The 26764-nt window shown below is 51.3% G+C and overlaps 1 protein-coding gene and 1 long non-coding RNA gene across 4 annotated transcripts in view; both read left to right on the plus strand.

The window, feature by feature from the left end:
• PPP1R16B (protein phosphatase 1 regulatory subunit 16B) overlaps positions 1 to 26764 on the plus strand; it is a 67087-nt gene that overhangs the window by 23746 nt on the left and 16577 nt on the right. For all 3 annotated transcript variants that reach the window (XM_072026645.1, XM_038166119.2, XM_038166120.2), the window contains one exon: positions 2141 to 2543. In XM_072026645.1, the coding sequence (XP_071882746.1) occupies positions 2297 to 2543 (247 nt within the window). In that variant the 5' untranslated portion in view covers positions 2141 to 2296. The remainder of the gene's footprint in view (positions 1 to 2140; positions 2544 to 26764) is intronic.
• Positions 15414 to 22504, plus strand: LOC119713324 (uncharacterized). Its single transcript, XR_005260463.2, has 2 exons — positions 15414 to 21616; positions 21708 to 22504. It is a non-coding gene; the product is annotated as an uncharacterized lncRNA (long non-coding RNA).

Raw genomic sequence — 26764 nt, forward strand, 5'->3', positions numbered from 1 at the left:
TCTCCTGGTGTTTGTGTATCCCCTGTTGCCATTTCATTTATTCCCCTGTGAAGGCAGCTCACCCCTCCCTGTTTTTGCTGTTGTGAGAGCAGGAAAGCCAGGAGAGCTGGAACACGGGGAGCAGAGCAAGCCATGCTTCTCCTCGCCTCTTGTCCTTCCAAGGTGTCGTCCACGAGGAAAGCTCCCGGCTTTCTGGGGTAACCAGGAGCACTGAAATAGTTCACATGCGTTCAAAAACCTGCAGAATTCGGCCATCATTTCTACTTCAGGTGTATTTTGGGAAATATTTGTTCATCTTTCAGCAAACAATGGTGGAAGCGGGGTGGGAAAGGCGCCGGGTGGGAGTGCAGGCGTGGTATGCTGAGAGGCATTTCCTGCCCTTATCTCCGCCACTCGAGGTATTGTCAGCGGGCTTCAGATCTGCAGCCTGTGTTACTGCAGCGGAGATCGCCAAAAGAGATACCTGCACAGGAACGCCTGCGCGGGGCAGGAGCCATGGGAGGTGGGGAAGAGCTTCCCAGCAAAATGCCTGTGCTTGGGAAAGGCGTTGGTCCCAAAACAAAACCATTTGGGGAAGAGGTCTGCGTTGGTGCCAACCTCGCAGAACTGCTGGAGGAGGTCAGCTGGAGCAAGTACTTGAATTTCTTGGTGGTGTCTTTCTGATGAAAAAGTTTGCAAGGATTTGGGTTTGTACCTATGTGGAACTGAAATATTTAATTATTACTGAATATGAACTGAAATATTACTGAAAATGATTATTACTGAATATGAACAGAATATTAAATTACTATTCTCATTATTATTAATAATTTATTTACTTATCCAATCTTTACTTTTGCGATCCTGAGTTCTCATGGGACTGAAACAGATTTTTTTTGTGTTCAGATCTATTCTGAAACCCTCAAAATAAGGTTTGCAGGTGCTGCTGAAGCTGCCCTTGGCCTCTGCTGGCCCCTTGCTGGATAAAGCAACTGCCCAGGAGCTGCCTGTGTACTCTGGCTGAGTTTGTTTGTTTTCAGTTTTCAACCCAATTATCTCGCAGAGGAAAGGACATGCCTCGCTGTCAGTCTGCCGAGGTATTTATAGGTGAGGTCAAACCCCGGTGGCAGGGCTGTGGCAATGTTTGAAAGGAGTGGATGTCTCTGCCTTGTGCAACTTGTTGGGACGCTGCGGGCGTGCAGCATGGCTTGGACATCTCCCAGCAGCAACTCGGAGCTCTGGTACCGTGTGTGGTTATTTGCAGCTTACCCTGATTTGGCACGCTAGCCTTGCCATTCGACGTGCTACACATGGGTCTGTTTGGATTGGATTTGCTCAGTTTGCTTGCGGCACTGACTTTATTTCATGTGCATCTTTCCCTGTCGAGCAGCTCCTTGAATCTGGGGCACGTTTCCTTCTGCCGTGCAGCAGGTGATGGGGCGGCTGCCTGTGGGCCTCCCAGCTGGCTGCTCTGTGGGTGCTGCTGCGGGCTGCTGGCTGGTGGTGTGGTCACACCACAAGTCCAGCTCTGATTTAACTGTGTTCCTTGCTCTGAGCACGGAGCCTGTACAGCAAAATCAGAACGGCCCACTGTGTGCTGAAGAGAATATCTGGGGAGAAGTGAAATGAACACAAAACACCGTGTTTTTATGCAGCTGAGGGGGTTAAAGTGTTGCTAATGCCTCTCTGGGAGATGTCCAACCCATCTGCCCTCGGCAAGACTGGAGTAATAAGGGGTGATGGATGAAGAAGTGGAGCACAGGTGATGCTCGTGGAAGGTAGAAACCTGCCTGAGGATGTGTCTTGGTATCTCTCTCACAGGTTGTCTGAGGAGTGACATTTGTGAAAGACTAAGTAAGATCTTTGTTAGCTCACTCAGACTTTTTTTCTGCTGATAAAAGAAGGCTACCTTGAACTGTAGACATGAAGGAATTGCTTGCTAAAACTGCTACCTAGTCAAGAGGGTTTTGCTTGGGTGTTTGAAGTGGGTGAGAGGTGGAATCACAAAGGCCAGTGAGAAGAGCCAAGCAATTAAAATGCAATAAAAAGAGCCGTCTTTTGAGATGGTAGGTGTTGCCTGCTGAGTTTTCCAGTGGGCTGGTCTTAATCATTTGTATACGTGGATGTGACTTTATCCCTCACACTTTCCTCCTCATTTCAGGCTTCCACCACATTCCTACCACTCTCTGCGATGGGCCCTTCCCAGCTCAGCCCCAAGATGCTGGTATAGCACGAGGCCACCGTGATCTTGAGGACCTGTGGAAGGACATCATTTCCAGCTGGGACGTCCTTCACCTCCTCTTTCCCGGCAGAGGCGATGGATGCCCACGTGGACCTCCTGACAGAGCTGCAGCTGCTGGACAAGGTGCCCACGCTGGAGAGGCTGCGGGCAGCCCAGAAGCGGAGGGCTCAGCAGCTGAAGAAGTGGGCACAGTATGAGAAGGAGATGCAGCACAAGAAGCGGAAGCATGAAAAGAAGAGGAATGCTGTTAACCAGAAGAAAGTGTCTTTTGAAGCCAGTGTTGCTCTGCTGGAGGCCTCTCTGAGGAATGACTTGGAGGAAGGTAGGATGTTTGTATCTGGCAATTTATTTTTTTGGCTGCCTGCTGAGGTCCATGTAGCTCCTCGGCGTGCAGAGGCATCTGCATTGACATCCATGGACAAGACTACCCTTGGCATGTGTTGATCTCTAGAGTGTTGCCATCTCTGGCATAGCTGTAGGGTTGGGGTGCTGAAAGCATGGTAAGACACCATCGTTACCTAGGATGACACCAGGAGTGGGTGCACAAGTGACAGGATGGGGCAGGAGTTAACAGCAAGATTTGGGAAAAGGAAGACAGCTTTCATCTCTTTCCTTTTCACACTTCCCATTTACAGAAGGTGAGAAACACTCCTTCGCCTTTTGGGTGTGCCTATTTTAGAGGGTTTTTAGAAGTCTGCCACAGGGATTTACATGTCAGTGTAAATCTTTTCAGCTTTTCTGCTTGGGGGATGGATTGAGAGCTACCTCGATGTATGAATTTTCTCATTTAGAATACTGAAATTCGTTTCTGTGCTTAATGTTTCCCATAGAAAACTCCAAATTGTTCAGAAATCAGTTTAATTGCTCCGTTTCAAAGTGGGTCAAAATCCTTTGCTTTTGTTTAAAACAAAGGGAAAAAAACGTCTAAAAGTCAATCCAAATTACCCTTAGTAATGCAATGGGAAAAACCTGTAAGCTCCGGGAAGCCAGGGCTCTGGCAGTGGTTTGGAAATGGGACAGCTGGGCTGAGCTCTGGTGCTTCCAGCAACACTGCTGCTGGGTCGGAGGGCTCCTCAGCCCTGTTGAAGGGACAACGAAAGAGGCCTCTGTTACTCTGCCAAATGAGAGAACTGGGGCTTTGTTCCTACAGTGGCCACTGCAATTCTCCTGTGAGTTCTATAAATGAAATGCAGAACTTTTGTCTTCCAACACAGTAACATTTTTAATGAGAAGTCCTCTCTGGGAAGAGAGCTCGGGTCACCTGTTTTCCCAGTCCTGCCACTACAAGCAGTGGGCAAACACCTGGTTTCCCATTGCTGAAGATACCTTTTAGAGACAGAAATCTGTCTGCCTCACCTCTCCCTCCATCTTTGCCTCATTTCCTACCAACCCAGTCACTGTGTACCACTCAAAAAGTCTAAGTGAAGATCGAGGGCTCTATTCCCTACTAGGAAATAAGGACAAATGCTCCCCAGAGATGTAAAAACATTTCTCTGAGGAGACCTGGAGCAGTCTTTGGGGTTGCTGCTCTGCCAGGTAGTGAAATTGGTGTGATCTTCATCATCCATTGGTGTCGCAGAGACAAAGGAAGATGCCTAGGAAACCTGACCAGTTGGGTTGCATCTCTACTAGTGAATGTTGCTCTGGTTCCAGCATCTTCTGCAAGAAGCAGTGTATGTGTGTGGAAAGTAAGAACCTTGTCTTGTAAGGAACCTCCCCAGAGTTAGGTTCCTGTTTCTGAGAAGGCCTTTCATGCACCACTGCTTGCCCTCACATCTCACCAGTGCACGTTTCATGCTGTTTGGAAACAGAGGGATTTGGTGGTGGAGTTCGTTTCTGCCCATGTGGTTACAAGCATTTCCAAGTCCTGCTTTGTGTCTGTGCATTCATTTGTTATCTCCCCATGGGAGAGCAGACCTGTGATAATGCGTAGCAACCTGCAGGCTTTTCTTTCTTTCTTCCTTGCTTTAAAGGTTTAACAATTGCTTCCAGCTCTCTGCTCCACTGAGCCTGTGTTTCTCACTCTGAGCAGTTCTGGTCTTCTCGGAAAGCCCCATCAACAAAGCCAACTAGAGCCATGCCGTGAAATTATATCTGCTAGCATCAGCTGAAATGACAGATATATGGCATTTATCACCCATGCCTGTACTGACAGACACTTGGTGGCGTGTAGTGGGGTTTTGGGCGCAACTGCAGGTGGTCACAGTGCTGGGGTGGGCAGTAAGCACCTCATTGTCCCCCTCTTCACACAGCAGTGGTGCATCCACTCAGCGCTGGGGCTGTCATCGTGTTGGCCTCTTTCTCTTGGTGAGCCCAGGTCGCGACTGCAGGCCTGAACCATGAGTGCTTCACCTGCGTAGCTGGGTTTCTCAGATGCATCAAGTTTCTTAAACCTGATGGTTTTGGTGGTCAATTAAGTCCTAAAAATAACCTGCGGACAGGGTCTTTCCTTTTGTGGTGTGGCACCAGTATAAAGGGAAGGAGGGGATAGCATCGATCCCAGATGCCAAACAGGGAAAATTCCTTATCAAGAGCCCTAGGCCAAAGTGAGTGAATTAATGGCCTTTTGAAGGTCCCAGGGGATGATTTCAGCATATGAATCATCTTTTGTTTCCATGTGGGAAGTGAAGGGGGAGGAGAAATATACATTATTAAAAAGTTGAGAAGTTTCTGTGAGGAAAGTTAGGGCTGGGGGTGCCGTTAGCACTCGTCATCTCTGAACTACCTCTGAGCGGGCGTGCAATTTCCATCCTTTATTAGTTTTCTCTATTTTTTTTTTTAACATTCTCACTCCTGAGTTGGAAGAAGGGATGACAGTAGGTGCCATGCAATGAAATTAGGGATGAGCGGAGGTGAAGAGCAAGTTAGCTTTCTCTCTGGAAGGCGTGTTGTGCTGTGGTGTGACCTCCTGATGGAGGTGGGCCAAGTCCCACGAGATGGCAGCAGCAGGGCAGGAACCTGACCCTGCCCTTCAGAGCTCTGTGTCCCCCGGGGCCTGGCCATGCTGACTGCGTCTGCTGCTTCCTGCGACTCACACGGGTGTGATTGAAATAGCAGCACTTGTTTTGCTCAAAAAACAACATTTTGCTTTCAAAATCCCGTGTCAGCCTGGGAAGTGTTTGCTTGGAGGGCGGAGACGCTGAGAGCAGCTCAGGCGTGAGGAGAGGTGACAGCGCAGCTGCCTGGTCCTGCTGCCACGTGTGCAGCCCAGGGCCCGAGCTGGTGGCACTGGGGATGTGGTGTGGTCATGTGAGGGGATTTTTGGAGAAAGAGTTATCTCTGTGGAGCCTTGTAGGTCTCTGTGGGGCATGGCTTGTCAATGACAGGCACTACGATGGGTTCACATCGCCCCTGCTCCTTTCAGCCAAAGGCCAAGCCACCACAGCTTCCCGTCTTGGGATGGCGAGGCAGTGAAATGGGGCTGAAGGAGATGGCTCTGATGGGGCATGTGGGCAGGAGCTGTGTGCATCTCCTGCAACGGATCTGTCAAAATGTCCCCGGTTTAGCAAACAAGCTGCTATGAAATGCTTGCTGAGATCTCTGCTGACAGAACCAGGCCTGGGCCAGCCGCCCCCCTCGGCTGCAGAGTGGTGGCAGGGACCTGCGGTTTGGAGCTGAAGTGCCTACAGACAGCCCCGAGGGGAGAGTGGGGGGCTCCCAGGTGCCAGACAGGACCCACTCCATCCTCCCCCATGGAGGAGCTGTGAAGGCCACGCTCTGGAGGAACGTCATGCCCAGTAGTTAATCTAAATGAAAATCTGCTGAAGCCCCAAGCCCAGCTTTAGGCACAACCTGAGCTGGCTGCAGGATGATGCTGTAGATGGGTTGGATGGGTGAGGGAGTCACTGAGAGATCTGGAAAGGAGATCTGTCCTTTGTGTCTGCTGGACCAGGGGATGCACTTACAGGGGATGAGAGGAGGGAAAACAGAATGGCAGCTCTGTGCTTGTTGTGAAGTGCATCTGCTGTGGGATAGGAGATGGATGAACACTGGGGTAAAGCTAGGAGGAAGGACCCCAGGCTAGCTGTGGTATAGTGGTGTTGTATTTAACCTCAGTTCTAACAGTTAGGAAGGAGATTTGCTTTATAATACAAAAAAACTGTATAGCTACTGTACTAATTTCCGAGAAATTACAAGGGCTGCCGAAGGCTGTGAGGTGGCAGGCGGATGCTGTTGGCAGGAGGCTGGTCCCAGGGTGGTGTCTGCTGTCGGGCTGTCGAGTCTGGGGCTTTCTGCATCACTGAGCTGCCGTAAGAGCAGTTCTGGGGAGCTGAGAGAGAGGCTGGCATCCTGTAAATGGAAAAAAAAAAAAAAAAAAAAGCTCTCAGTGGCCATGTGCAAGGACGAATGGCATTTTCTGCCTGGAAGTGCCTCTGCATGCCTGGCCAAGTTGCAGGGGGAGCTGCTACCCCAATGGGGGGCTGGAGGGTTCACCTCAGTTATTGGGCGAGCTGTGCTCCTTTCAGGAAACCATCAGAGAAATAAAGCTGAAGGACTGACTCACCTTCCCGCAGTGCTAGAAGTGCCCTGGTTTCTCCTGCTCCATCCCTATGGGTTCCCATCCCTATGGACGCAGCTCCAGCAGCATCACTGCACGCGGTGAAGTCCTTCAGCCCCCACCTCCTGTGAGCAAAACTTTGTCAGGGCCGGAGAGTTACGTAAAACTGTTTCTGGAGGAATTCAAACACGCAGATCCTAATGGTTGGTGTGCCAAAAGGGGAATGAAAACTCAGTGTTGGATCTGGCATCCAGCAGACTTGTTCCTGTGAGCAGCTTGGGGTTTGCTGGGCCCGTGCCCCCACCCCACCACCTTGCACACTCTGTATGGGGTAGTGCAGGGCAAGCTGAGGTGGCCTTTCATCTTGTTGAGAAGGTTTCCACCACAAGAGTGCAAGTGTTGCACAGCTTATTCATACAAGCACGTCCCCCAAGTTTCCCTTCATAATGACCCTTAAATCCTAAAAGCTTGGTAATATGGAGGGTGAGAAGCCCTTGTGTGCAAGAAGCACAGCCCTCCCCGGGCAGCTTCTTTCCACTTTTTGGAATAAAACCAACCTTGTCATTTGCAAAGGCACTTTAAAGAGAGGCCCTAATTAGTGTCTATAAATTGCTTTCGTTAACCTTTCCTAGCTGATGTGATCTGTTCCCTTGTTACTAAAAACCTTTTATGAGGTGCCTTAATTTTCCACCCACATTATTAGTCTCCTGAAGCTTTTTACATAGAGTTCCTGTGTCCAAGTCTATGAGCAAGTGCATTTATCTGTTTCAGAAGATTTTTCTCCTGGGTTTTGTGCCCTTTGAAGGGCTCTGAAAGAAAGTGTCTTTTATTGCCAGCAGTCTGAGTGTGTACCTGTGCTTTTGGGGAATGACTCGAGTCAGAAGCGAAGAGTCTCTGCTCAATAACAAAAGCATTTCTCGGGTTTTTAAACTCCGTTGGTGTGGAAATGAAACCCCTTCTCTTCAAGAAGCTACGTGTGGGAGCTCTTGGCAGTGACGGATTTTGTTAATTTTGTTAATGGCAGTTGGTATGTCTTCCAAAAGCAGATTCACGCACTTGGCCAGATTTAACTTGGCTTTTTTTCACACAATCTGAACCTGATGCCAAGGCGGGGTAGCTCGCATATGACAGCTAACGAGATGTCAGCTGGGAGCACAAGCAATATTGAATATGCAACTTTCTCTGTTGTCATAACAAGTAATTTTTTTTTCCCCCTGACTTGCTGGAGTTTCAGTGAAGTGGGAACATTATTTCCATAAGAGCTTGAAATGCAAACTTTCCTTTTTGGAAATTACTGCTGAAAGTCCATCTCAGATCTACCTCCCCAGATTTGAGTCAACTGAAACGTTTTTGTTTCCAACTCTATTTCAACAAGTTTTAAGACATGACCAGAAACGCATGTTGTTGTTTTTTTTTTTAATATCAAAACAAAATATTCCCTTAATTTTATTTTTTTTTTTAATGTTGCATAAGCCACTGTGGAGGAGCATTGGTTTCAGCAGGTTGAGCCTCTTCATGACAGTCATTTTGCAGGAGACCCGGGGTGCCTGCTCGCTGGGTGCTGGCTGCTGGGTGTGCTGAGCACTGCAGTGTGCCGTTTCGAGGTGTGAGTTGAGAAGTGGGATTTTCCCATGTGTATGCACCAGAAACTACATCTGTGGAGTCTCTCAATTCCTAGTAAGGCTTGTAGCATTGCACCCAGCGAGCAAGTGCTTTTCCTGGCTAAAACGAACTGCAAATGCACACTGTAATAACACATCCTGGCTGTCCTTGCTAAGACACAGAAATACAGGGATCCTGGATGGGATTTTTTTTTAACTGAAATGAAACCTCCAAATGTTTGGATGCCTGCTTACCCACCCACACCTCCCTGGGCACATCTTCCCATTTGTGCTGTGTTTCAGCAGTGCATCCTGTCAGCTCGCGCCATGGCAATGGGTTGGTTTCATGTTGGTTCAGTTTCTGACTGTTATGTGTGCCAGTTTCTACCATTTCTCATACTACTGAAAGTATTTTTTTGTGTATCTTGTAATAATCGTAGCAAATAAACACTAAATGTTGGGTTCAAACTGCTCGTCCCTTTAGGATGGTGGTTCTGTTTGGATTCAAGATGTTTTAAATTAAAGAGGGATTAGTCAAAGGCTGTTGCCACTCCCAGGTTTTGTTTCTTACTAAAAGAGACTTAAATCACCTTAATTTGCTTCTAAAATTTGCCTACAATATATTGTGGAAGTGAAAGTCAGGAACCATCTGCTCAGCTGCATTAAAAAATCTGAGCAGTCTATACATAGTTCTCGTTTTTTAGAAAAGCACGCTAAAAAGTTGAGTTTCCTGGCAGTGAATGGCTCCTATCTGCTGTTGCCGTGCATCAGGGATGCTGCGCAGACGAGGGTGCATGGGCTTCATGTTTAAATCCTGCACAACGTATTTGTGCTGTTGATGGTCTCTTCCTCATGCACCTGTAAGAAGGGAGCGTTCAGAAGGGGATGGAGGTGGTGGGCAGCAGAGGCTGAAGCTCTTGGCGCGGTGCAGCAGGTAGGATACGTCAGGTCACCATCTGCTCTCAAATCCTGCCCGGCCAAATCGCAGCAGGGAGGGCTCGGGCGCTGTGGCTGCCTCTGCTGGGAGCCTCGGGGCTTCTGTCAGCCGAAGGTGGGTTGCTGCTGCTGCTGCGATTCAGCCGGGTGCTCAGCAATGCTCGTGCGTACAGCCAAGTGCTAAATGCCTCATGTCACAGAATCACAGAATTTCTAGGTTGGAAGAGACCTCGAGATCATCGAGTCCAACCTCTGACCTAACGCTAACAGTCCCCACTAAACCTCTCCCTTCTCCATCCTGGCTGCTCTGCTCCCGATGATGGGGCAGCCTTGAGTGGCTGCTTTTTGTTGTTCTTCTTGTTATCTATGGGCTGCCAAATGTCAAAGTCAGAACTTCCAAATCTCTGCCCGATAATATTTGCTGATCTATTGCTGGCGTTTCGAGCCAGTGACTTCCCAGCTTGGTTGTCCTCGTGGTTTCCCCAGGGGGAACCGCTGCCTGCTGTCTGGATGAGGGGGACCAAGGCACGGAAGGGAAGCGATGGTGCTGGGACCAAACAGCTTGCCTGGCTGTCTGCTCGGTGGGATAAGGCTGGAGGGCTGATGCTGCAGCTCCTCGCTCCAAGGGGCTGTGAAATGGGGTTTCTTGCACTCGCTGTGCTTCTTGCCTGCCTGGCTGCCTTCCAGGTGTGTGCTCTTTCCTACGCTCAGATAACTGTGCTCTTGTCCCACTCCAATAATGAGCAACAAGAGCGTATTCAGTCAGGGACCCCGGGTATTTTCTGCGTAATAAGCAGCAGCAACCCGGAGTGAAATATCGGCTCTGTGCCCACGCTGGCTGTGACCTCCCCGGCCAAGGCTCTGTGCAGCGCTGTGCTGTGACAGCTAACCCAGTTCTGCCAGGGGTAGGGACGGTGTCGGCGTGGTTGCTCGTAAGCACTCACTGTTACTGGCATTTTGCAGCATCATTGTGTTTACAAGTGGGTTTTGTTTGTATATGTACATTAAAAAAAAAAAAAAAAAAGAGGCATGGTTCCACGACCAACTCTTTGTAAATGAATAGTGGTGGAGAAATGAATATTTCTGGAGGTGAAGCCTTTTTGCAGAACCAAGTTGTGCAGTTCTGCTTTACCCTCGTGTACCTGAGGACACGGTGTTTGGGTGTCGTGCCTGCACAGGAGGAACCTGGCTGCAAGCTGTGGCAGTGCATGGCTGCAGGCTCTGCTTTTTGCCCCCTCTCCTGGCCAAGGAGAACTTTAAAGGTGGATTAAATCTATTTTTTCCAGATTTAAATTCCTTCCTTGCTGGATTGAGGCCAGCCCTGCTCAGCTGGTGTAGGTTTCTTCCTCCTAGAATCATGGAAAATAGAGGTTGAGCGGGCCCTGGGAGGTCATGTAATCCACCTCTTGCCCCAAGGCAGGATCAACTGTATCTAAAATGCTTGCTAATGAGGCTGGAGTTAGGTATCTTAGTGTATTTATAGGCATCTCCACCACACAAGAGCACATATTACCTGTGCAAACAGCCCAGCTTCTCCTTCAGTTCTGTGCATTCTTCCCACTTGCTTATATTTATCCTATTTATCCTCTTTTTTTTTCTTTTTTCTTTTTTTTTCTTTTTTCTTTGCATCCCATCCTTATGCTTATTGACTGAGTTTTCCTACTTCCATGAAGAATGCTCTAATTCTTTCTCTAATAGCAGTTGCTATGGCAGCTGGTTCAGGCAGTGCCTCCTAACCTAGTGCAGAGCTGCTTTTACATACACATTCACTGCTTGGCTTTTCCTCTGGAGCCTGGCCAGATCTTTGGGAAACCTTATCATCTGCAGTTGACAAAAGAAAAAAAAAATCAGATTCTGGCACCACTATTAAAAATGTCCTAAGCCTCGCCTGCTCTCTGAGCCGTCACCCGGAGGATGCTAAATAGGACAGGAAGCACACTGTTTAATGCTGTCTGCTGATGCCTTTGTAATCAAGAGCTGAGATGCAATCAAGCACCCTGCACTCCTTTTAATTCGGGGAACAAGAGCCCATGTGCAGCTCCTAGCAAGCAGATGCAGTTTCCACTGAGGTCCCTGCAATTTGCAACCGCTTAGTGCTGAATTTGGCCTCTGCATTCCCTGGATAGCACGAAGCGGACTGGCTGTAAACGTTATTTGTGTAGGAAAGTGCCTCAAGTTGCTCCGTTGTTCTCATGCTCAATGTGCATTTTGTAACAGCTTGAAGCATCCGTTGGTTTGGCCAAGGATTTCGAGCTCCATCCTGGTTCCCCTTTTTCCTGGTGGGCTGCCCAGCTCCACCCGGCCCTGCCTTGAGCACCAAGCTCTTCATTGCCACGGGGAACTTCCGAAAGACTCATTTCAATTTGTGTGCTTTCACCTGGGCTGACGAGAGAGATCTTATTAGTAAACTGTGCTCGCACGCAGCCTTCATTGGCTTCTCCAGCCCTCTTCTAACCTGGCTGGCAGCTGATGCTTGGCGTGGCGGAGAAGCGCTGCCTGCATGCAGCTTGCATCTTGTCCTGGTTGTGTGACACCCACATCTGTCTGCAAACCTCCACGTCTCGAGTGGGTGGGGATTCTGGCAAAGTATTTCCACGTTGGTCTGGTTCAGAACAAAAAAGGTTGGAGATCGAGTGCTGATAGCTGCCCGGTGCCAGCTGAAACAATACCGCTCGACCACAGGGTGAGACGGAATGGCTTGGTGCGGTCAAGCAAAGTCTTTCGCATTTTCCAGTCTGAAAGATCCTCTCTGTCAAAAACGTCAGTTTCAATGAAAGCAAACTTTGACCCAGACAATACTCCTGGATGAAAACGTGAAGCCCTTGCAGGGGGATACAGCAGCCTGCCTGTGCCGAGGTGTCACCGCGGCGGGACGCCTACCCTCTGCCCCTGCCTTGGGGTGAGGAAATCCCCTGGCAATGCCTGCCAGCCCTCAGCCTCTGGAGGGGGGAAGGAGCGATGCCCTGCAGCAGAAGACAGACATTTCACTCGTGTTAAGGATGTGGAAAGGAGAGCACTTGCTGCGTCTGTCTGCCTGTGTGAGGTTTGTGTCCCCTGTACTGCCCACGGAGACGAAAGAGGTCTGAGCTGGAGGGCTGTGCTCAAGCCCCAGGAAAGTCTGTCAGCCCTGCAGGGACCAGCTCCTGGCTGAGAAATGACACATGGGGCTCCCACAGACCCCGAGTTTCAACCTACTTAGCTCAGACTCTTTCTGTGACTTTCGAACTTTTCCGACCTGGTTTATTTTTCCATTTCAGATTCTGTTGGTTCATCTCTAATTAGCAAACTGTTAGGCCACAGCAGGGCTCCACAGGCACTAAATGGGACTCGTCTTTTAATTCCAGCTCTGGTTTGGTAGCCCAAAATAGCAGCCTTTAGGAAGGGCCAAGTTCCCCCAAAGGAGGACGGTCCCCGTGGACCCGCACGGGGACATTCTCCTGGCCGTCAGCTGTTGAGCAGAGCTTTTCTTCCTTCCTAACAGCGATGCTGTCAAAACAATGATGTTAGCCCTGGATGTGATACGAAGCTCCAGCACAGGCTGTAAGCAGTCAACTTCCAACCTGCTGCTGGGGGCTGTGCCGAAGTGGCAGCGTGTCCGGGCTGGTTGGTGACAGCAGGTCTTGGAGAGATGCTCACAGAGCGCCTTGCTCCTGCTAGGAAGGCCGGTGGCATTAAAACTTCGTGATAAAAGGCAACCCAAAGGGATTCCCTGTCTGCTTTCAGAGTAAATTTATTCTTCGAGAACTTGAACCACGCGGTTGCAAAGTAGCCATGAACGAGCTACCACTCTGCCCCCTGGCCCAAATTATTCTGCTCTGTGACAATTTTCCATCCCTCCTCACAGCAAGGAAAGCTGTCACTCGAGGACTGGTCGGTGCCGAAGCTGTGCCACGGATTCAAAATTTGGGTCATCGTCGCGTTGTCAGTGCTGTAAGATTTCCCATGCACTTCGTGATGGGAACATTCATGGTGTTGGTCTGTGCAGTTATCCTAAGGGGAACGAGAGCAGGGAATATTTCTCATTTCACTTGCACCCAGAGACTTTCCTGGCAGCCACAGGGCAGTGCCGACCAACTCATCACTCCTGCAAGGTGGGCTGGCAGCTTGGGCTGCAGCTGGAGGTGCAGGAGCTGTGCCCTGAGCAGTGTGGTGGTGATGAGGCAGAGGTCTGGCTGTCTGCTTGATCCTTCTGTTATTCTTTTCATCCTGAAAGCCTCCAGAAGCACAATGCTCCTGGACCGAGCTCTGGTAGGAGCACAGTCAGCTGCCATTAGCTTCTTGTGCGCCCTGGAGCATTTTGGCCCAGGTCTTGTGAAGATACCGGGGTATTTTAAGTTCCACTCAAGTCCGTTTGTTTTGGTCACCTCGTGCCTTTGTTCTCCTGACGAACACAGAGTCTGGCTGCTGAATATTCAGCTCCCTTCTGGAGGAGGGCGTGCAGAGCCCCAGCTAGGCGTTCCTGTCCTGGGGCATTCAAACACACTGCTGTGGGTTTCGGGGATTGCCCCGATCAGCCCCAGGAGCTCCCAGCAGCAGTGGAAACGCCTTCTCTCCTTGCTGCAGGGAGGAGCATTTCCCCAGGAACAGGAAAAACGCAGGGGATGCCGCCAGCTGCCCGCTGAGCTGCTGCCATTGACTGCAGGCTCGGCTTTGCAATGTCACGGCGGCAGCGCCACGGGCGCCAGCTGCCTCGGCTCCCTGTGCCCACTGGAAGGAGCTGATCCCTGCAGCATCGTGCCTGGGGGTCCTGAGCTGCTGGGGTGGGAATGCTGGAGCTTTGGTGCTTCAAATCCCTGTGGGGGAGATGTAGTGGGAGCTGAACAGCTGGTGGGCACCCCCAGACCGTGCTTGGGCTGGGCTGCAGGAGACAGTCCTGCCCCAAAGGGGGGCTGTGTGGGCCAGAGATCCCCCCCAGGTTAGTACGTGTGTTCTTGGCATTAAACAACAGAAACCAAAAGGGGCCTGAGCACATGCTGGGCTTTTTTTGTCCTAGTACCTAACAGTGTCCAACCCAATGCCGCTCGGATCCAGCTCCTGGACAGCATGAGAAGCCTTGGGTGAAAGTCTCATTTAGCAGGGATGAGGAAGAAGCTGATGGAGGCGTTGCAGGAGGAAAGTGGGGAAGCTGCAGCAGCGCTGGGGTGAGCGTGGTTGGCGTGGAGCTGCAGGAGGAGCGTGGGCAGGGCACCCAGCACGGCTGGTGGCCCTGCAGAGACGTTTGGGGTGCCGCCTGCCCCAGCTCCAGGACAGCCTCGTGGAGGACCAGAAGTTTCTTGAGATTTGGCATGATTTTCAGCATGCAGGGAGCAAGAAAGAGGACATCTACCTGTTCCGGTGCGTCCCCTGGCATGGGCACAGCTCCAGAAAGCAGTAGGAAAGAGTTCCTGGGAGTGGGATGCCAGCACCTGAGCCACCTCCTGCCTGCTGCCGGGGCCGGGCCGAGCCGAGCAGCACGGCTTTGACCTGCTGGTGAGCGGGACAGCCCAGCAAAGGCAGGGGGACACTGCCAGCAGGCAGTGAGCATCGCTTACACTAATTAATTTTTTTTCCAGGCTTTTTTTTATGGCCTATTTCATTTGGACTGGGGAAGTAAGCTACAGGGAAGGAAGCTGCCCTTATTTCAAAGAGTCTACCCCTGGCCTGTAAATCTGGGCCAGATCCGCTGGTACATGCTGGCTGCTTTGTCTGACCATAATAATAACCATAAATGTCACTTTAGAGCTGATCTGCTTTGCCAGACAGATCTGGACCAGCCTCCCTCTCCTTCCTAATCAGGTTAGTTTTCCTTTGATCTGTCCCTGTTAAGAGAAACCCAAACTGATGCAGCTTTATTCCCATCCATTTTCCATTCATCCGGTGGCTCTTTACACGAGGCCATCTCAGCTCTGCCTTAATTATGGCTGAATTGTCTCACGCTGCAGCAGGTGTATCACTTTGTCAATCTTAGCTAATATTCACTGGGATTTTTATTTTTCCAGAAGTTTCGTTTCATTTTCAGACCGATTCGTTTTAAGTTGGCAAGTGCACTAGCTTTAAGGAGAGGACGTTTGCTGCTGGCTGTCAGAAGGAACACACTAAATCGCTAATTATCGATCTTTGCTTTATTGGGCAGTGGTTGAACTGCTTTGCCGTGCAGAGCATTGCTTCCTCGTACTCTGACTGTCTTCAGGAAAGCTGATCTCGGTGAGTTCTGCCCTCTGGATGATGGTGACTTGCGTTTGGGCATAGAAGAGGAAATAACTAGCTCCAGATAAAAACCTGTGACAGCCCCAGATTTAAGTCACCTGTTTTTAAGGGCACACAAATGTGACCTGTGCTGGTGTGCCTGTTTTTAGGAGGACAAAAACCTGCTGGTGTGCTGTGGAGTCCTCACCAATGCGCGTTCCTCATCACCTCTGCACGCAAATCCTGCCCGCACCCGTGATGTGCTGTGTTTTCCCAGACGCAGCAGGGTGCAGTGAACGCCGTGCTTTGTTTGTTTGCTTTGCATGGGCCTGGTTTTGAGAACAAGCCTGGAGTTACTGCGAGACAAGATAAGAGCGGTTCGGGGAAGCGGAGATGTTCCGGTCTCGCTGCGGGGCTTGGCCGCCGAGCTGCGCTTCCCGTGACTCAGAGCGGCAGCGGGGCACCGGCTTCCTGTGAAGCCACTCGCTTGCAGAAAAGTTGCTGTGATGTTTGTTAAGGAAATCAGGTTTTTAATGAGTTATCCTCCAGCGCAGTCACGTGTGATGTCTAAAATACGTCTCACCGTGCTCCCGTCGTCTCTAGCACCGACGTGGGCATCTTCCAGCGAGGCTCGCGTGGCTGTTCCCTGCCTCCCGCTTTCATTTGTCTCACGTGCTAAGCAGAGGGGTCAGCAGCTGGTATCAAACCCTTTTTGTTGTGCAGGGGTCAGCTGGCGGGGGAGACGCATCGCCCTGCGTGGCGGTAATGGGAGCAGTGAAGCTGGTGTGCTCGGGGGACGTGCTTCGGCAGCAAACTTCTCATTTCCAGCAAGAATATTGGAAAGGATGTGGTGAAGAAGCAGCAGCAGCATAGGAAAGGATTGCCACCCTCACTTGCTTTTTGCTTTGCAGGTTTCCGTGCAGCAGAGGTGATGCTCCCGGGGGGCTGGGAGCCACGGGGGGGTCCCAGCTGAAATCGTTGGCAGCAGCCGGGGCCGGAGAGGTGTGCGGGGTCGGCTCCAGCTGCTCTCTTTTCAAGGGGGAATAGCTGGAATTTGGTTCGAGGTTCCAAGATCAGGTTTCCATTACACAACCGTGCTGCTTTCAGCTGCTCGGTGACACGCGGGCCTTGCTGGCTGCTCCTGGTCTGGCTGGGTGCTGGCCCCGGGAATAACGCCTTGGGGGGAGATGTACAGAGAGGAACGGGGCTTCTCTGCTGCAGCACTGCCTGGGCTGGGAGCGGGGGCTTGGAAGGGGTTTGCTTCACTCTTTGTAAGCTGCGGGAAGCACCTCAGAAGCCTTTGCCACAAACAGCTGCTTGGAAACTTCTTTATTTATTCTTTTAAAGACTGCTTTTGCCAGGAGAAGGTAGGACCAGAGGTGAGAGGACCAAAGGAGGGAGGGATTCTGTGATTGACCGCAGACCTGGCGGTGAGGCTCAGGCCTCCTGCATCGCCCAAGGCAGCTGGGTGCCTGGGTGGGACAGCTCTGCTGGCAGGGGGAGGCTGGAGCCCTGCTGCAGGGTGTGGGGGCGACAGCTCCCCCCTGCTGGGTCACTTTGCAAATGATGAAATGCCCCTGGTGTCCCCAGCAACCCGTGCCCCCTGAGTCCCGTCCTCAGGATGCTCTGAGCGTGGTCTTCTGCCAAAGGTGCTCAGCTACGCTCCGTGCTGGAGGTGCTAAAAGCCAAATCAAATTCAGTAGGAAAAGGTGGTGGTGGGTGCTGGATGGGGCTGCAACCCCTCCCAGCACCGCGTGCGAGCCCCCAGCGCTGGCATCCACCCCCGCAGCCACTTGTCAGTGCTGTCAGCAGAGCGGGGTGAGCAGCCCCTTCAGGCATCACTAATTGCTTTAATGAACTTACTGAGGTGGGCTTAGCTCCTAAAGCATTCTGTTATTACTGTAAACTTAAAGTCAACTTACGGGATTGTGGAATTGGTGGGAGGTGATGCCAAGCTTGTGCCTGTCTTTTCTTCTCTTTTAATTTTGAGCTTTTTTTCTATTATTTTGTAGGGAACCACCTGTTCTTTCCTCAGTGGTGGTGCAGAACCAGCCACGGCGTGGCAGGGGAGCATGGGGAAGCTCTCATCTCTGCCCTGTTTGCTGGTACCTGGGTGTGAGGGATGCGGGCAGCACAGGGCAACCTGCCATGCAGGCACCGAGGATGGATGTCACCTTTCCTGTGCTGTGACAGCCGAGAGACACCCGGCTGTGGCCCACGATGGCGGGGTTCCTGTAGCATGAAATGCGTAACGAAAAACTCCCCGACGTGGGGAATCTGCTGGGGAAGGAATCCTTTGCTAAGCAAACGGGACAGAATAAAATGGGTCATTAAAAAAGCTGTTTTAATACAGAAGTTAGCGGAGTTCTGCCACCACCGTGGAGAGGAAATGGTCCTGCCACTGCTAATGGTGTAGCCTAATGGGAGATTTTAATGACTCAATTATTTTGAAAATTGTTCTTCTCGGGAAATGCAATATACTTCGGCAAACTGAGGCTTTTCTCCACTGTTGCAGAAAGGCAAATGGTAATTCCTCTGAGCTCGCTCTTTGCTGAAGAGGGAGTGGGAGGCATGGACTTGCAGAGCAAATGCCAGGTTGGACAAAGTATTTCATCCCAGGTCAGGAAACCTCTCAGAGAGGTGAAGGGAGGGAAGCAGGACGCATCGTGCTCTCTCTGCTCCCTGCTGTTAGGTGCAGTTCCTTGCTCCCAGCATCGAGGATTTACATCCTCGGTGTTTGTGACACTGCTCTGAGAAACGGGATGCTTTAAACACAGGTTAATCACCTGCCTAAGGACTGTAGGAATTATGGTTACTTATTTCTTTATTATTTGGTTGTTTAAACTGTAACTTTTGTTAGCAAGCTCATGAGGTGAAAAAAAAAGTAAAAAACCCAGCAAAACCATTGCTGAGACTGACGCACTCCCCTCGGCAGCTGGGAGAGATGTGTGCCCTGAATCTGAGCCACGAGTGACCCGGTGTGAAGCACCAAGCCAAAGCAAGTTGTGGAGGAGAATTTCAGCTGTCTCCTTTCCACTTTACGTTAAACATTCACTAGAGAGCCCAGAGAACCCTAGACTGACCCTAAACCTGTTCGAGCTCTCCTCTAACTGTTGAGAGTCCTGGTCGGAGTCGTGCCCATACACTCGGGCCCCAGACTTCCCTTCCCTTTCTGTGAAGAGGAGCTGGCTCGCTCCCCAGCTCTGCTCTGAATGCTTTTGCTGAATTCAACTCAATTTTTGCAGGTGAAAGCCTTCAGCTGGCTGAGGGCGAAGGCAACCAGCTGGGCTATTTTTTTTTACCCCTAAAATAGTCCAAGTGGCACGTCAGGCTCTGAGGTTGCTTCCTTGTGGGCTCTCCTCCTGCCTGTAGTGCGTCATCAGGGCTGGGAGCGCTCAGCTTCTACCGGGTGCCTTTGTGGGGAGCAGAAATCACATAAAACTTGGGACAGGAGGAGAGAGGCTCAGCTCTGTGTGATGGGGCAGGTAGCACGAGTGTTGAAACGAGTTGGTCTGGATGCAGAGCACTTTCTGGTCACTTAGGGACCACTTAGAGTCACTTGCTTTGACCTAACCTAAAGGTCTTTTGTCTTTGTGCAGTCTCTGAGGAGTCGTGATGGGGGATTTCAGAGCTTCTGCTGTGAAATTAGGGAATGAAGTGTTTGTCGTGTTCTTCATAATGGGGCCTTTTTTATTTTCTTTAACTTGGATGCTTGAGATAATGGGGCTTAAAGGAGGATTTGTGGGAGTAGCAACCTGAAGCAGGTTTATGCTGTGGTCTTTACTGAGCAGAGCATCCTCAGTGGGATCAGGTTCAGCTCCACGAGGCAAAAAATCAGTTTCCACGCAGCGCTCTGTGCCTTCATTGACATTTTCCATCTCCGACTGCTCTGACAACGGTTTGGTGGTTGCCAAAAGCTGCGAGAGAAGTCCCCGTGGCTCTCACCCCCTGGCTGCTGTTCCCCAGCAGCGTGGTGGTGTTGCAGGCAATCAGTTCGTGATGGGTTTGCTCGTGTTGAAACCAAACCTGTGGCATGAGGAGTGCGGATGCCTCCTGGAAACACCTTTACTTGGTTCGCAATGGTCCAAATACCTCCTGTGCCTCCAGGCCAGGTCCCTTCGAGGGGCTGTTTGCTGCTGGCTCTGTGACTTTGTGCAGTTGCTTGGTGGCCGTGACAGCTGCCTGTGCTGGCGTCAGGCTGCCGCAGGCACCGCGAGCAGCAACTGCCCGGGGATGATGCTCGAGCTGGAGCAGTCCCTGAGATCGGAGGTGTTTGGCCTGGAGAGCAAATGAAACGTGCTTATTCCTTGATACCAAAACCAAGGCTCTCAGCCGTGCGATTTGTCTTTTTGTGATACGCAGCCAAGTGTGGACTGAAAACCGGCAAACTTCTCAGGCTTGTGAGAGGGGAGACTTAAAAAGAACACCGTAAAACAGAAGCTGGGCTGGCTGGGTTGCTGGTGGAGCTCAGGGACGTTTGTAGAAGGTAGGCCTGGTGACCTGACGTGCTTCACTCTCCGCCTCTCCTAGAGGAGAGGAGAGGAGAGGAGAGCTGGGACTCCCAGCACCGTCACAGCCGTGCCAGGGACCGTCGCTGTGACCTTGGTGAAGAAACCCGAGCCTCCAGAGCCTTTGGTCTAACTCAGGCTGAGATGTCACATCTGTGAAATGAGGCGAATGCCGGCTGTAAAATCCCAGGAGAGAGCCTGGAGCTGCTTTGCTAACGGCAGCAGGGCTTGCAGAGATCTCTGCCTGCAAGGCTGTGCTGAAATTCAGATCTCGGCATCGCTTACAACTTGCTGCCGAATAACTGCAGGCTGCTGAAGCGGGAGGATCTGCGGAGGACCAGCCGGTGTTTCCCTGGTACAGTGCAGGGTGCTGCTAAACTTGTGTGAAAGTTTTATTTCTGTAGCGTTTGCTTTTTAAAAGGAAACCACAATCTTTTTTTATTAACAAAGCAAAAAGAGGCGTGGGGGGGGACGGGGACTTTCTCCTTGACAGACATTTCCCTTCCGGCACCGCATCGCAGTGCGGAGTTTCCAGTAAGAAGCCGTGCTGTCGGGCAGGGGGGGATGATTTAGCAGATTAAGCTTTAACTCCTGCCGTGCCCCCAGGGTCTCCCATGCGGGGCAGTGGTGTGGTCGGGGTGAGCTGGGGGCTGCCACTGGCTCCTGCGGGTGCTGTTTCACACCAGGAGGGGTTTTATAGGGCTCTGTCACAGAGCGTGTCCTGGCACACCGTGCTCTCGAGTGTTTAGGTAGGAAGGAGCCTGCTTCAAGCCTGCTTCATCAGTGCAGCGATCAGACCTCCCTACGAGATTTGGTCTTTCATCTCTTGAAGATCTTCATCCTGTGTGTACTCATCCTGTACTATGTGTAGACAAATTCACAGGAAATAAAAAAACCTCAACGTGCTGATCAAGGTCACAGGGGGTGCTGCAGAGGGTGAAGAAGGGACGGAAAGACCCAAAGCAGCAGGAGCTCCTCCAAGGAGAGCAGCAAGGTGGGAGCTGCCCATCAGAGCTGGGGCTGGGCAGCAGGAGCCAGGCTGCAGCCCGCAGGCTCTGCCTGAAGGGGATCGTTTGGTGTTAATGCAGGGCGGCTTGAAAAGCAAGTAGACATTTGCCCACCCCTCTAGCAAAACCTCTTTCCCGTTACTCTAAATAGAAAGTTTCCTGTTTTATAATTGAGGCTCTTAAAAGCCTTCGTGGTGTTCAGGTCAACGTACAGCTGCCGAGCTGAGCCCATAAATGCCTGAAATACGAGCTGGGGCAGAGGCTGTTGACTCTGGAACCAAGTAACACTTTAAAATGGCAATACGAACTATTTCCTGCTATACAGAGCGTATTCGAGTATCCTGTTGCAAATACTGCCAGGCTGCACGGAGCAATTCTGCTCCCCAGGCACCGCTCACCTGCTGCATCACCGCAGTGGGGTAACGGGGGGAGCTCTGCGATACTCGGGTAGCTGGAGAAATTTACCTCCTGACACCGCTGCTCCCTTTTATTACAGCTGAAGAAGTGTTTAGATTTCTATTAAAGCCAAATAATTTTTTCTCCCTGCCTTTTCTTTCCGGTGCTCTGAAAGGTTTATTTTCTAATAGGCTTAGGATCGACTTCACAGACGGTGACTGCTGCAGCGGCACGTGTCAGTGGGTAGGTTTTGGGCCTGCAGATCAGAAGCGGTCTTTGAACAGGTATTTAAGTGGGATCTTCTGTGCTACTTGGATAAAAGGCTTTGATGTTGAGATGTCTGAATGGGTTTGAAGGTGTTCTCACGACTTCCAGGGAGAACTTTTTGTGGGAAGAAAGCTGGAAGAGGCCAGTAGGAGAAGAGGAGGTCCTGGTCAGCAGTTATTGATCCTGGAGGTGCCCTTCATCTGGCTCTGCCTGAGACACCAAGGAGCGAGGCGTGCTGCTTACCTGCTTGCATGCACCCGACCCCACGTGTGAGGAGCCAGCTGAGGGGCTGGGGGGTGCAGGTTCCTATCGAGCCGCTCTGGAGGACGTGGCTGTCCTCCAGCCCTCGTTTCTCTTGGACCTCCCTGCTGAGGCTGCTGCCTCACAGGGCTCTGAAGACAGTGGGCAAGTCTCTCTGCATGTTGTGCAGGGACTTCTGCCCAGCACCACGGCACCCCAAAAGCTGGCGTTGCTCTGCTCGTGGCTACAGCTTCTGGGTCACCCTGGGGACCTTGGCCCTGATCTCCTTGATCACAGCTCCGTAAATCTGACAGAAATATTTTTTGGCCCTCTTCAAATAGGCACAATTCACAAATACCTACTCCAAAGTGCCTCTTAAAGAGAGAAGAGGCTCTTTGGCAGCCCAGGTGTCACTGTCACAAAGATATTGGGGAATTTGCTTCCCTGGCTCCCTGCCCACAGCGATCGTGCTGAAGGCAGCTGAGCCCGCAGGTTACATAAAACACTCAGCCCTTTGAGACCATCATCTGTTTAAAGACCATACCAAAATGATTTATTTATTCTTCCAATAGCAGGTGAGGAATAGGAAACTGAAAAACTAGTCTCTGACCTCAGCTTTCTTTTATGTATTTAGTATCTCCCGAGTGGGCCAATTTCACTGTTAGCCTGAGCAGGAGGAGAGGGTGGGGGTGCCTTTTAACGGGATGCTGCATCCTTAGAAGGGTTCATCAGATGGCAGCTTCCTATAATTTTTATTTTGTCTATTGAAACGAATTTGGCTTTGTTTCTACCGTGTCCTTTGAGCACTGCTGGTTGCAGATGGGCAGCTCGCACAGTGTTACTGGTCAGAGCAATCCCAGGTGGATGGCCGCCATAAAGGAAAGACGCTTTGGCATCGCTAGCGCTAAGTGGATTATAGGTGAACCTAGACACAAAACATGGGAAATGTGGGATGCGGCAGGGCTCGGGCACCTGGCTGTGCCCACTGACCAAAGAGCATTTTCTCTGTAGGCAGCAGTCACCAGACAGTGCTATGGCTGGCTCTGCGGGTGGCCGCGGGTGCGCTCCGATGGTCGAGAAGTGTCACAGTTAGAAATAGGCTTTCCTTGCAAGCTCCTGGGCTGAGGATGAAATGAAATGTTCCCTGCCCTCGTGCACGTGGCACAAAGCAGACGGGACTCTGCTGGCCTCTTTCCAAACCTGCCAGATTTGGTGGGTATGGTAGGAGGGACGTGTGTGCCCAGCCGTAACCGAGGTGGGAGGTGTCTTCGCAGGCTTTGATCCTGCCTGAGAAAGCTCAGCCATCAAGCAGGGTGGGATGTCTCGCCTGCTAGCTCAGCAGGCAAAACGGGCCATATTTATTTTTAGGCGTGCTCAATGTTTGAGCTGAGCATGGTTTTTGTTTTCCACGGCTTATTTTGTCTTTCAGAAAGCTCCAGGAGGCTGCAGAGTTTGTCAGTGGGCCGGTCTGGGCTCTCAGTGGTGCGGTGCAGGAGCAGAGGACAGGGCTGAGTACGTTCCTCCTGGGACTGCTCGGGGTTTAGTTGGGCTCTTAAATATCAATATCATGGCATGTGGCGTTAGGCAGCTAGATGCGATGCTGGCAAAGCACTCGTAGCCTCAATACCATTTTTCTGGCAAAGTTTCTCCTATGTGATAAACATCCCTGCAAAACCGTAGCAGGAGAAGCCCATCATGAAGTAGCTGAGCCCATCCAGAGCCCGGCCGGGGGTCAGGCTGCCGAGACCTTTGCTGGCACACGTGTTGGTGCTGGCACCACCCGTACAGCACTGCGAGTGATGCTGGAGGAGTTTCTTCTGCCAAACTGGGGCTTGGCTTAAAGCTGTGTTTGGGTGGAAGTGACTTCTACTGGTGCACAGACGTGTGCACCGTAACCCAGGTGAAACTTGTGTGAAATCGTGTGTAAATGTCAGAGAATCCTTCCACTGCCTTAGGAACCTCACTGCAAGAGCAGCTTTTAGGTGTCCTTCAGGAGAGGAGAACCAGACAGTGAAACAGAAGAGTTTACACATCACTTTCAAAAAGAAGTCGCTGAGTGCAAAGGTTGTACGTAAACCTGGACCTGCAAAAACTCCGTGCGTGTGTGTAAACTCGGAGCACGCAGGGAAGCCTGCTTGCCAGTCTGGACAACTGAATGTTTTTGGGAGCTGCTATCAGAAAGGTGTTTTGTTTGTTTGTTTGTTGTCTTGTTCATTTTTCTTCCCTGTATCAGCTGGCTTTGTCTGTGATGGGTTAGTAATACTTGAAGTATGCAGAAGCCAGGTATAGATGGGAGTGTGATATTATCCAGAATTTTATGGTGTAGTTTATTGACTTTGGGGGAACTGCACTGACAAAGGCATTTTTCTCCACGGAGAAGTCTCCATCTGGTTCAGGAACCTTCCTGGAACATTTGTTTCTCGTATAACCTCTGTGGGAAGTAAAATAAATGTAAAATGATAGCGCTGTCCTGTCTCTTCAGGTGAGAGAGCTGATTACCCCACGCTGAATTTTCCTTAGGGCCTCTGCAGCGGCTTCTTTGTCTTCCCCCTGATTTGTAGGTTTGGGGGAGGAGAAGCGAGGCTTGGGAGCTGCTGGCAGTGGGTTTGTGGTGTGCGGGGAGGAGGATCTGCGTGGGGCTGCCCCAGGACCTGGGGCAGAGGGTGACTTAAAACCTGCTGCTTTGGGGATCCATTTTCACAGCTTTTGTGAGAGCATTTTCCATTTAACTCAGCGCAGATGTGAATGATAAAATATAAATCGAAGATTAATGTACAGCATCTTGGCGTGTGAAAGGTTCAATTATAGGCAGAGCAAGCAGAATAATGGAAAATACGTTTGAGTGATTGTTCAGTTAATATCATTTGCAATGAATTATTCACAACAATTTGTTCACCCCCACTCTTATTGTAATAATTTTCGTTCCTTCATTTGCTCTGCGTTTGGAACTGCTTCCCACAACTTGTAATGAAGTATATCCACGCACCCAGCCCCTTCTCCCCACCTCCCCCCGCCTACACGCCACGAAGGACAGATTTGAAAGAGCTCAGCATCGCAGGCACTGAGCTCTCCTTAAGAAGTTAATCAGAAGTGTCAGAGTGGAGTTAATCAGAAGTGCTGAAGTGGAGGCTGCTGCCTGCTGATCGCTCAGATGTGACCCATAAAAGCCCATTTTGCAGGCTGCAGTCACCTCGACCCTTTAAGCTGGCAGCGATTTGGCTGCTAACCCCTGCAGCCCTTCCTGCTGTGCTGCCTGAGTTCAGCAGTGTCCCTGCGAGCGGTGTGCTGAGGCTTTACCAGCAGAAGGCAATCGGCTGCTCTTGGCGATCGCTCTGCATCCCTGGAGCGTATCCTTCCTGCCTGTATGGCCTCGCTGGTGCTGTGGTGGGAGGAGGAGGAGTTGAGCTTCCCAGCCAGGCGTGTGGCACCAGCAGCCTCGAAGAGAAGCGCTTTGCTCGCTCAGGTCCCTGCCTCTCGCACCGTGCTGCAGACAGCGGAGGGGATCGGGGGCAGTGCTGGAAGTGGTGGGTTGTCTTCCAGCACTGCAAAGCTCCACAGCTGGGCTCCCCTTTATTCAGGCACTGGAAAACCCACAAATGCACATTGCTCCTACAGCCGGGTTTGGTGTCACCAGTCACACGGGAGGGATGTTTTTAAGCCAGGTCGCTGTAGGGTGGTTGGCAGGGGGATGAAGATGTCCACGTCCTCCCTCAGTGTCCCTCTGCAGCCTGCCTGGAGCACAGGCAGTGGGCGAGCACTCAATGTGACGTCCCTCTGGCTTTGGAGGAAGGAGCCAGGACTTGCTGCTGCCCAGCTTTGTGCTCCCACTGCTGCGCCTCTCGATGCCAACTTGACTTTAGGGCGAGTTGGCAAGGTGTCTGGCCTCTTACCCAAGCAGTGTCCTCATGAATTCATTGGCACCCTATCCATGACGGGCTTTATTACCTTGTGGGGCTTTTTTTGGTGTCTCGTGACCATCAGTCTCTGGTGTGTCGGGGTGTAGAGGGAAATGTTTTGCAGGCAGTGGTGAGCAGGTCCCGCGGGCAGGTGGGAGCCGTGGTGCACAGCCAAGACGAGGGCTGCTGCAGGGGTCAGTGGAGAATTCAAAGCTGCTTTAGGGTAAGACAAATCCTTGTCTGATTCTTAACCCTTTAAAGACTCCCACGAGCTCTGTCAAGCCGTGACCACAAAGCCTTCAGCACAAAACCCCAAACACCCTAATGAGCCAGGATTTATGCTTTTGCATCTTCCCCACGGAGGGACAGCACTCGCAAGGTCGATCCGCCAGCATCTACTTGTCCAAATCTCCATAATCAGGCGAAACGTGATTATGGAGCTGCTTGTCGTTAGGACACAATGGCTCTTAAATGGCCCAGATTGAATTAAAGCCTTAATGGCAGAGCATCCAGAATAAATAACAGGCCAGCAGATCCGCTGGGGGTGACGTGCCTCTCAGCCAGCCCCGATGAGCAGAGCAGAGCTCTGGCCGGGCAGCAGGAGCGCGGTGGTGGTGGTGGGCGTGCTGCCCGGAGGGAGCTCAGCGCCTCGATGCAGGCACGCAGGAGAGTGCTGGGGGAGCTGGAGGAGCTGCAGGCTTCCTGTGCTGGCCTCCGAGCTGGAAACAAACCGGCATGCCTTGGACTCGCCGTGGTGAGGGGGTTTTGCCGTGGTGTGGGGCGAGTTTTGTTCTTCGCTGTCTTTCCCTTTTTTGTACCGGTTTACCCAGCAGGTGTCAATGCCTGCAGGTTGTTTCCAGCTGAGGGAAACGCCAGCGTTTGGTGAAACGGTGCCGTGATGGGAAGTGCCTTACTCCTCTTTTGTCCACATTTGCCTCCCTTTTTGCTGACATGAGGCCGGTGGTGTCCAAACAAAATCCCACTTTGCTTCCAGTTTGACTTACAAGTGTGCTTTCCACCTCTCTTGAA

This window comes from Anas platyrhynchos, chromosome 21 (genome assembly GCF_047663525.1).
Source record: "Anas platyrhynchos isolate ZD024472 breed Pekin duck chromosome 21, IASCAAS_PekinDuck_T2T, whole genome shotgun sequence".
In the NCBI taxonomy this organism is placed as follows: Eukaryota; Metazoa; Chordata; class Aves; order Anseriformes; family Anatidae; genus Anas; species Anas platyrhynchos.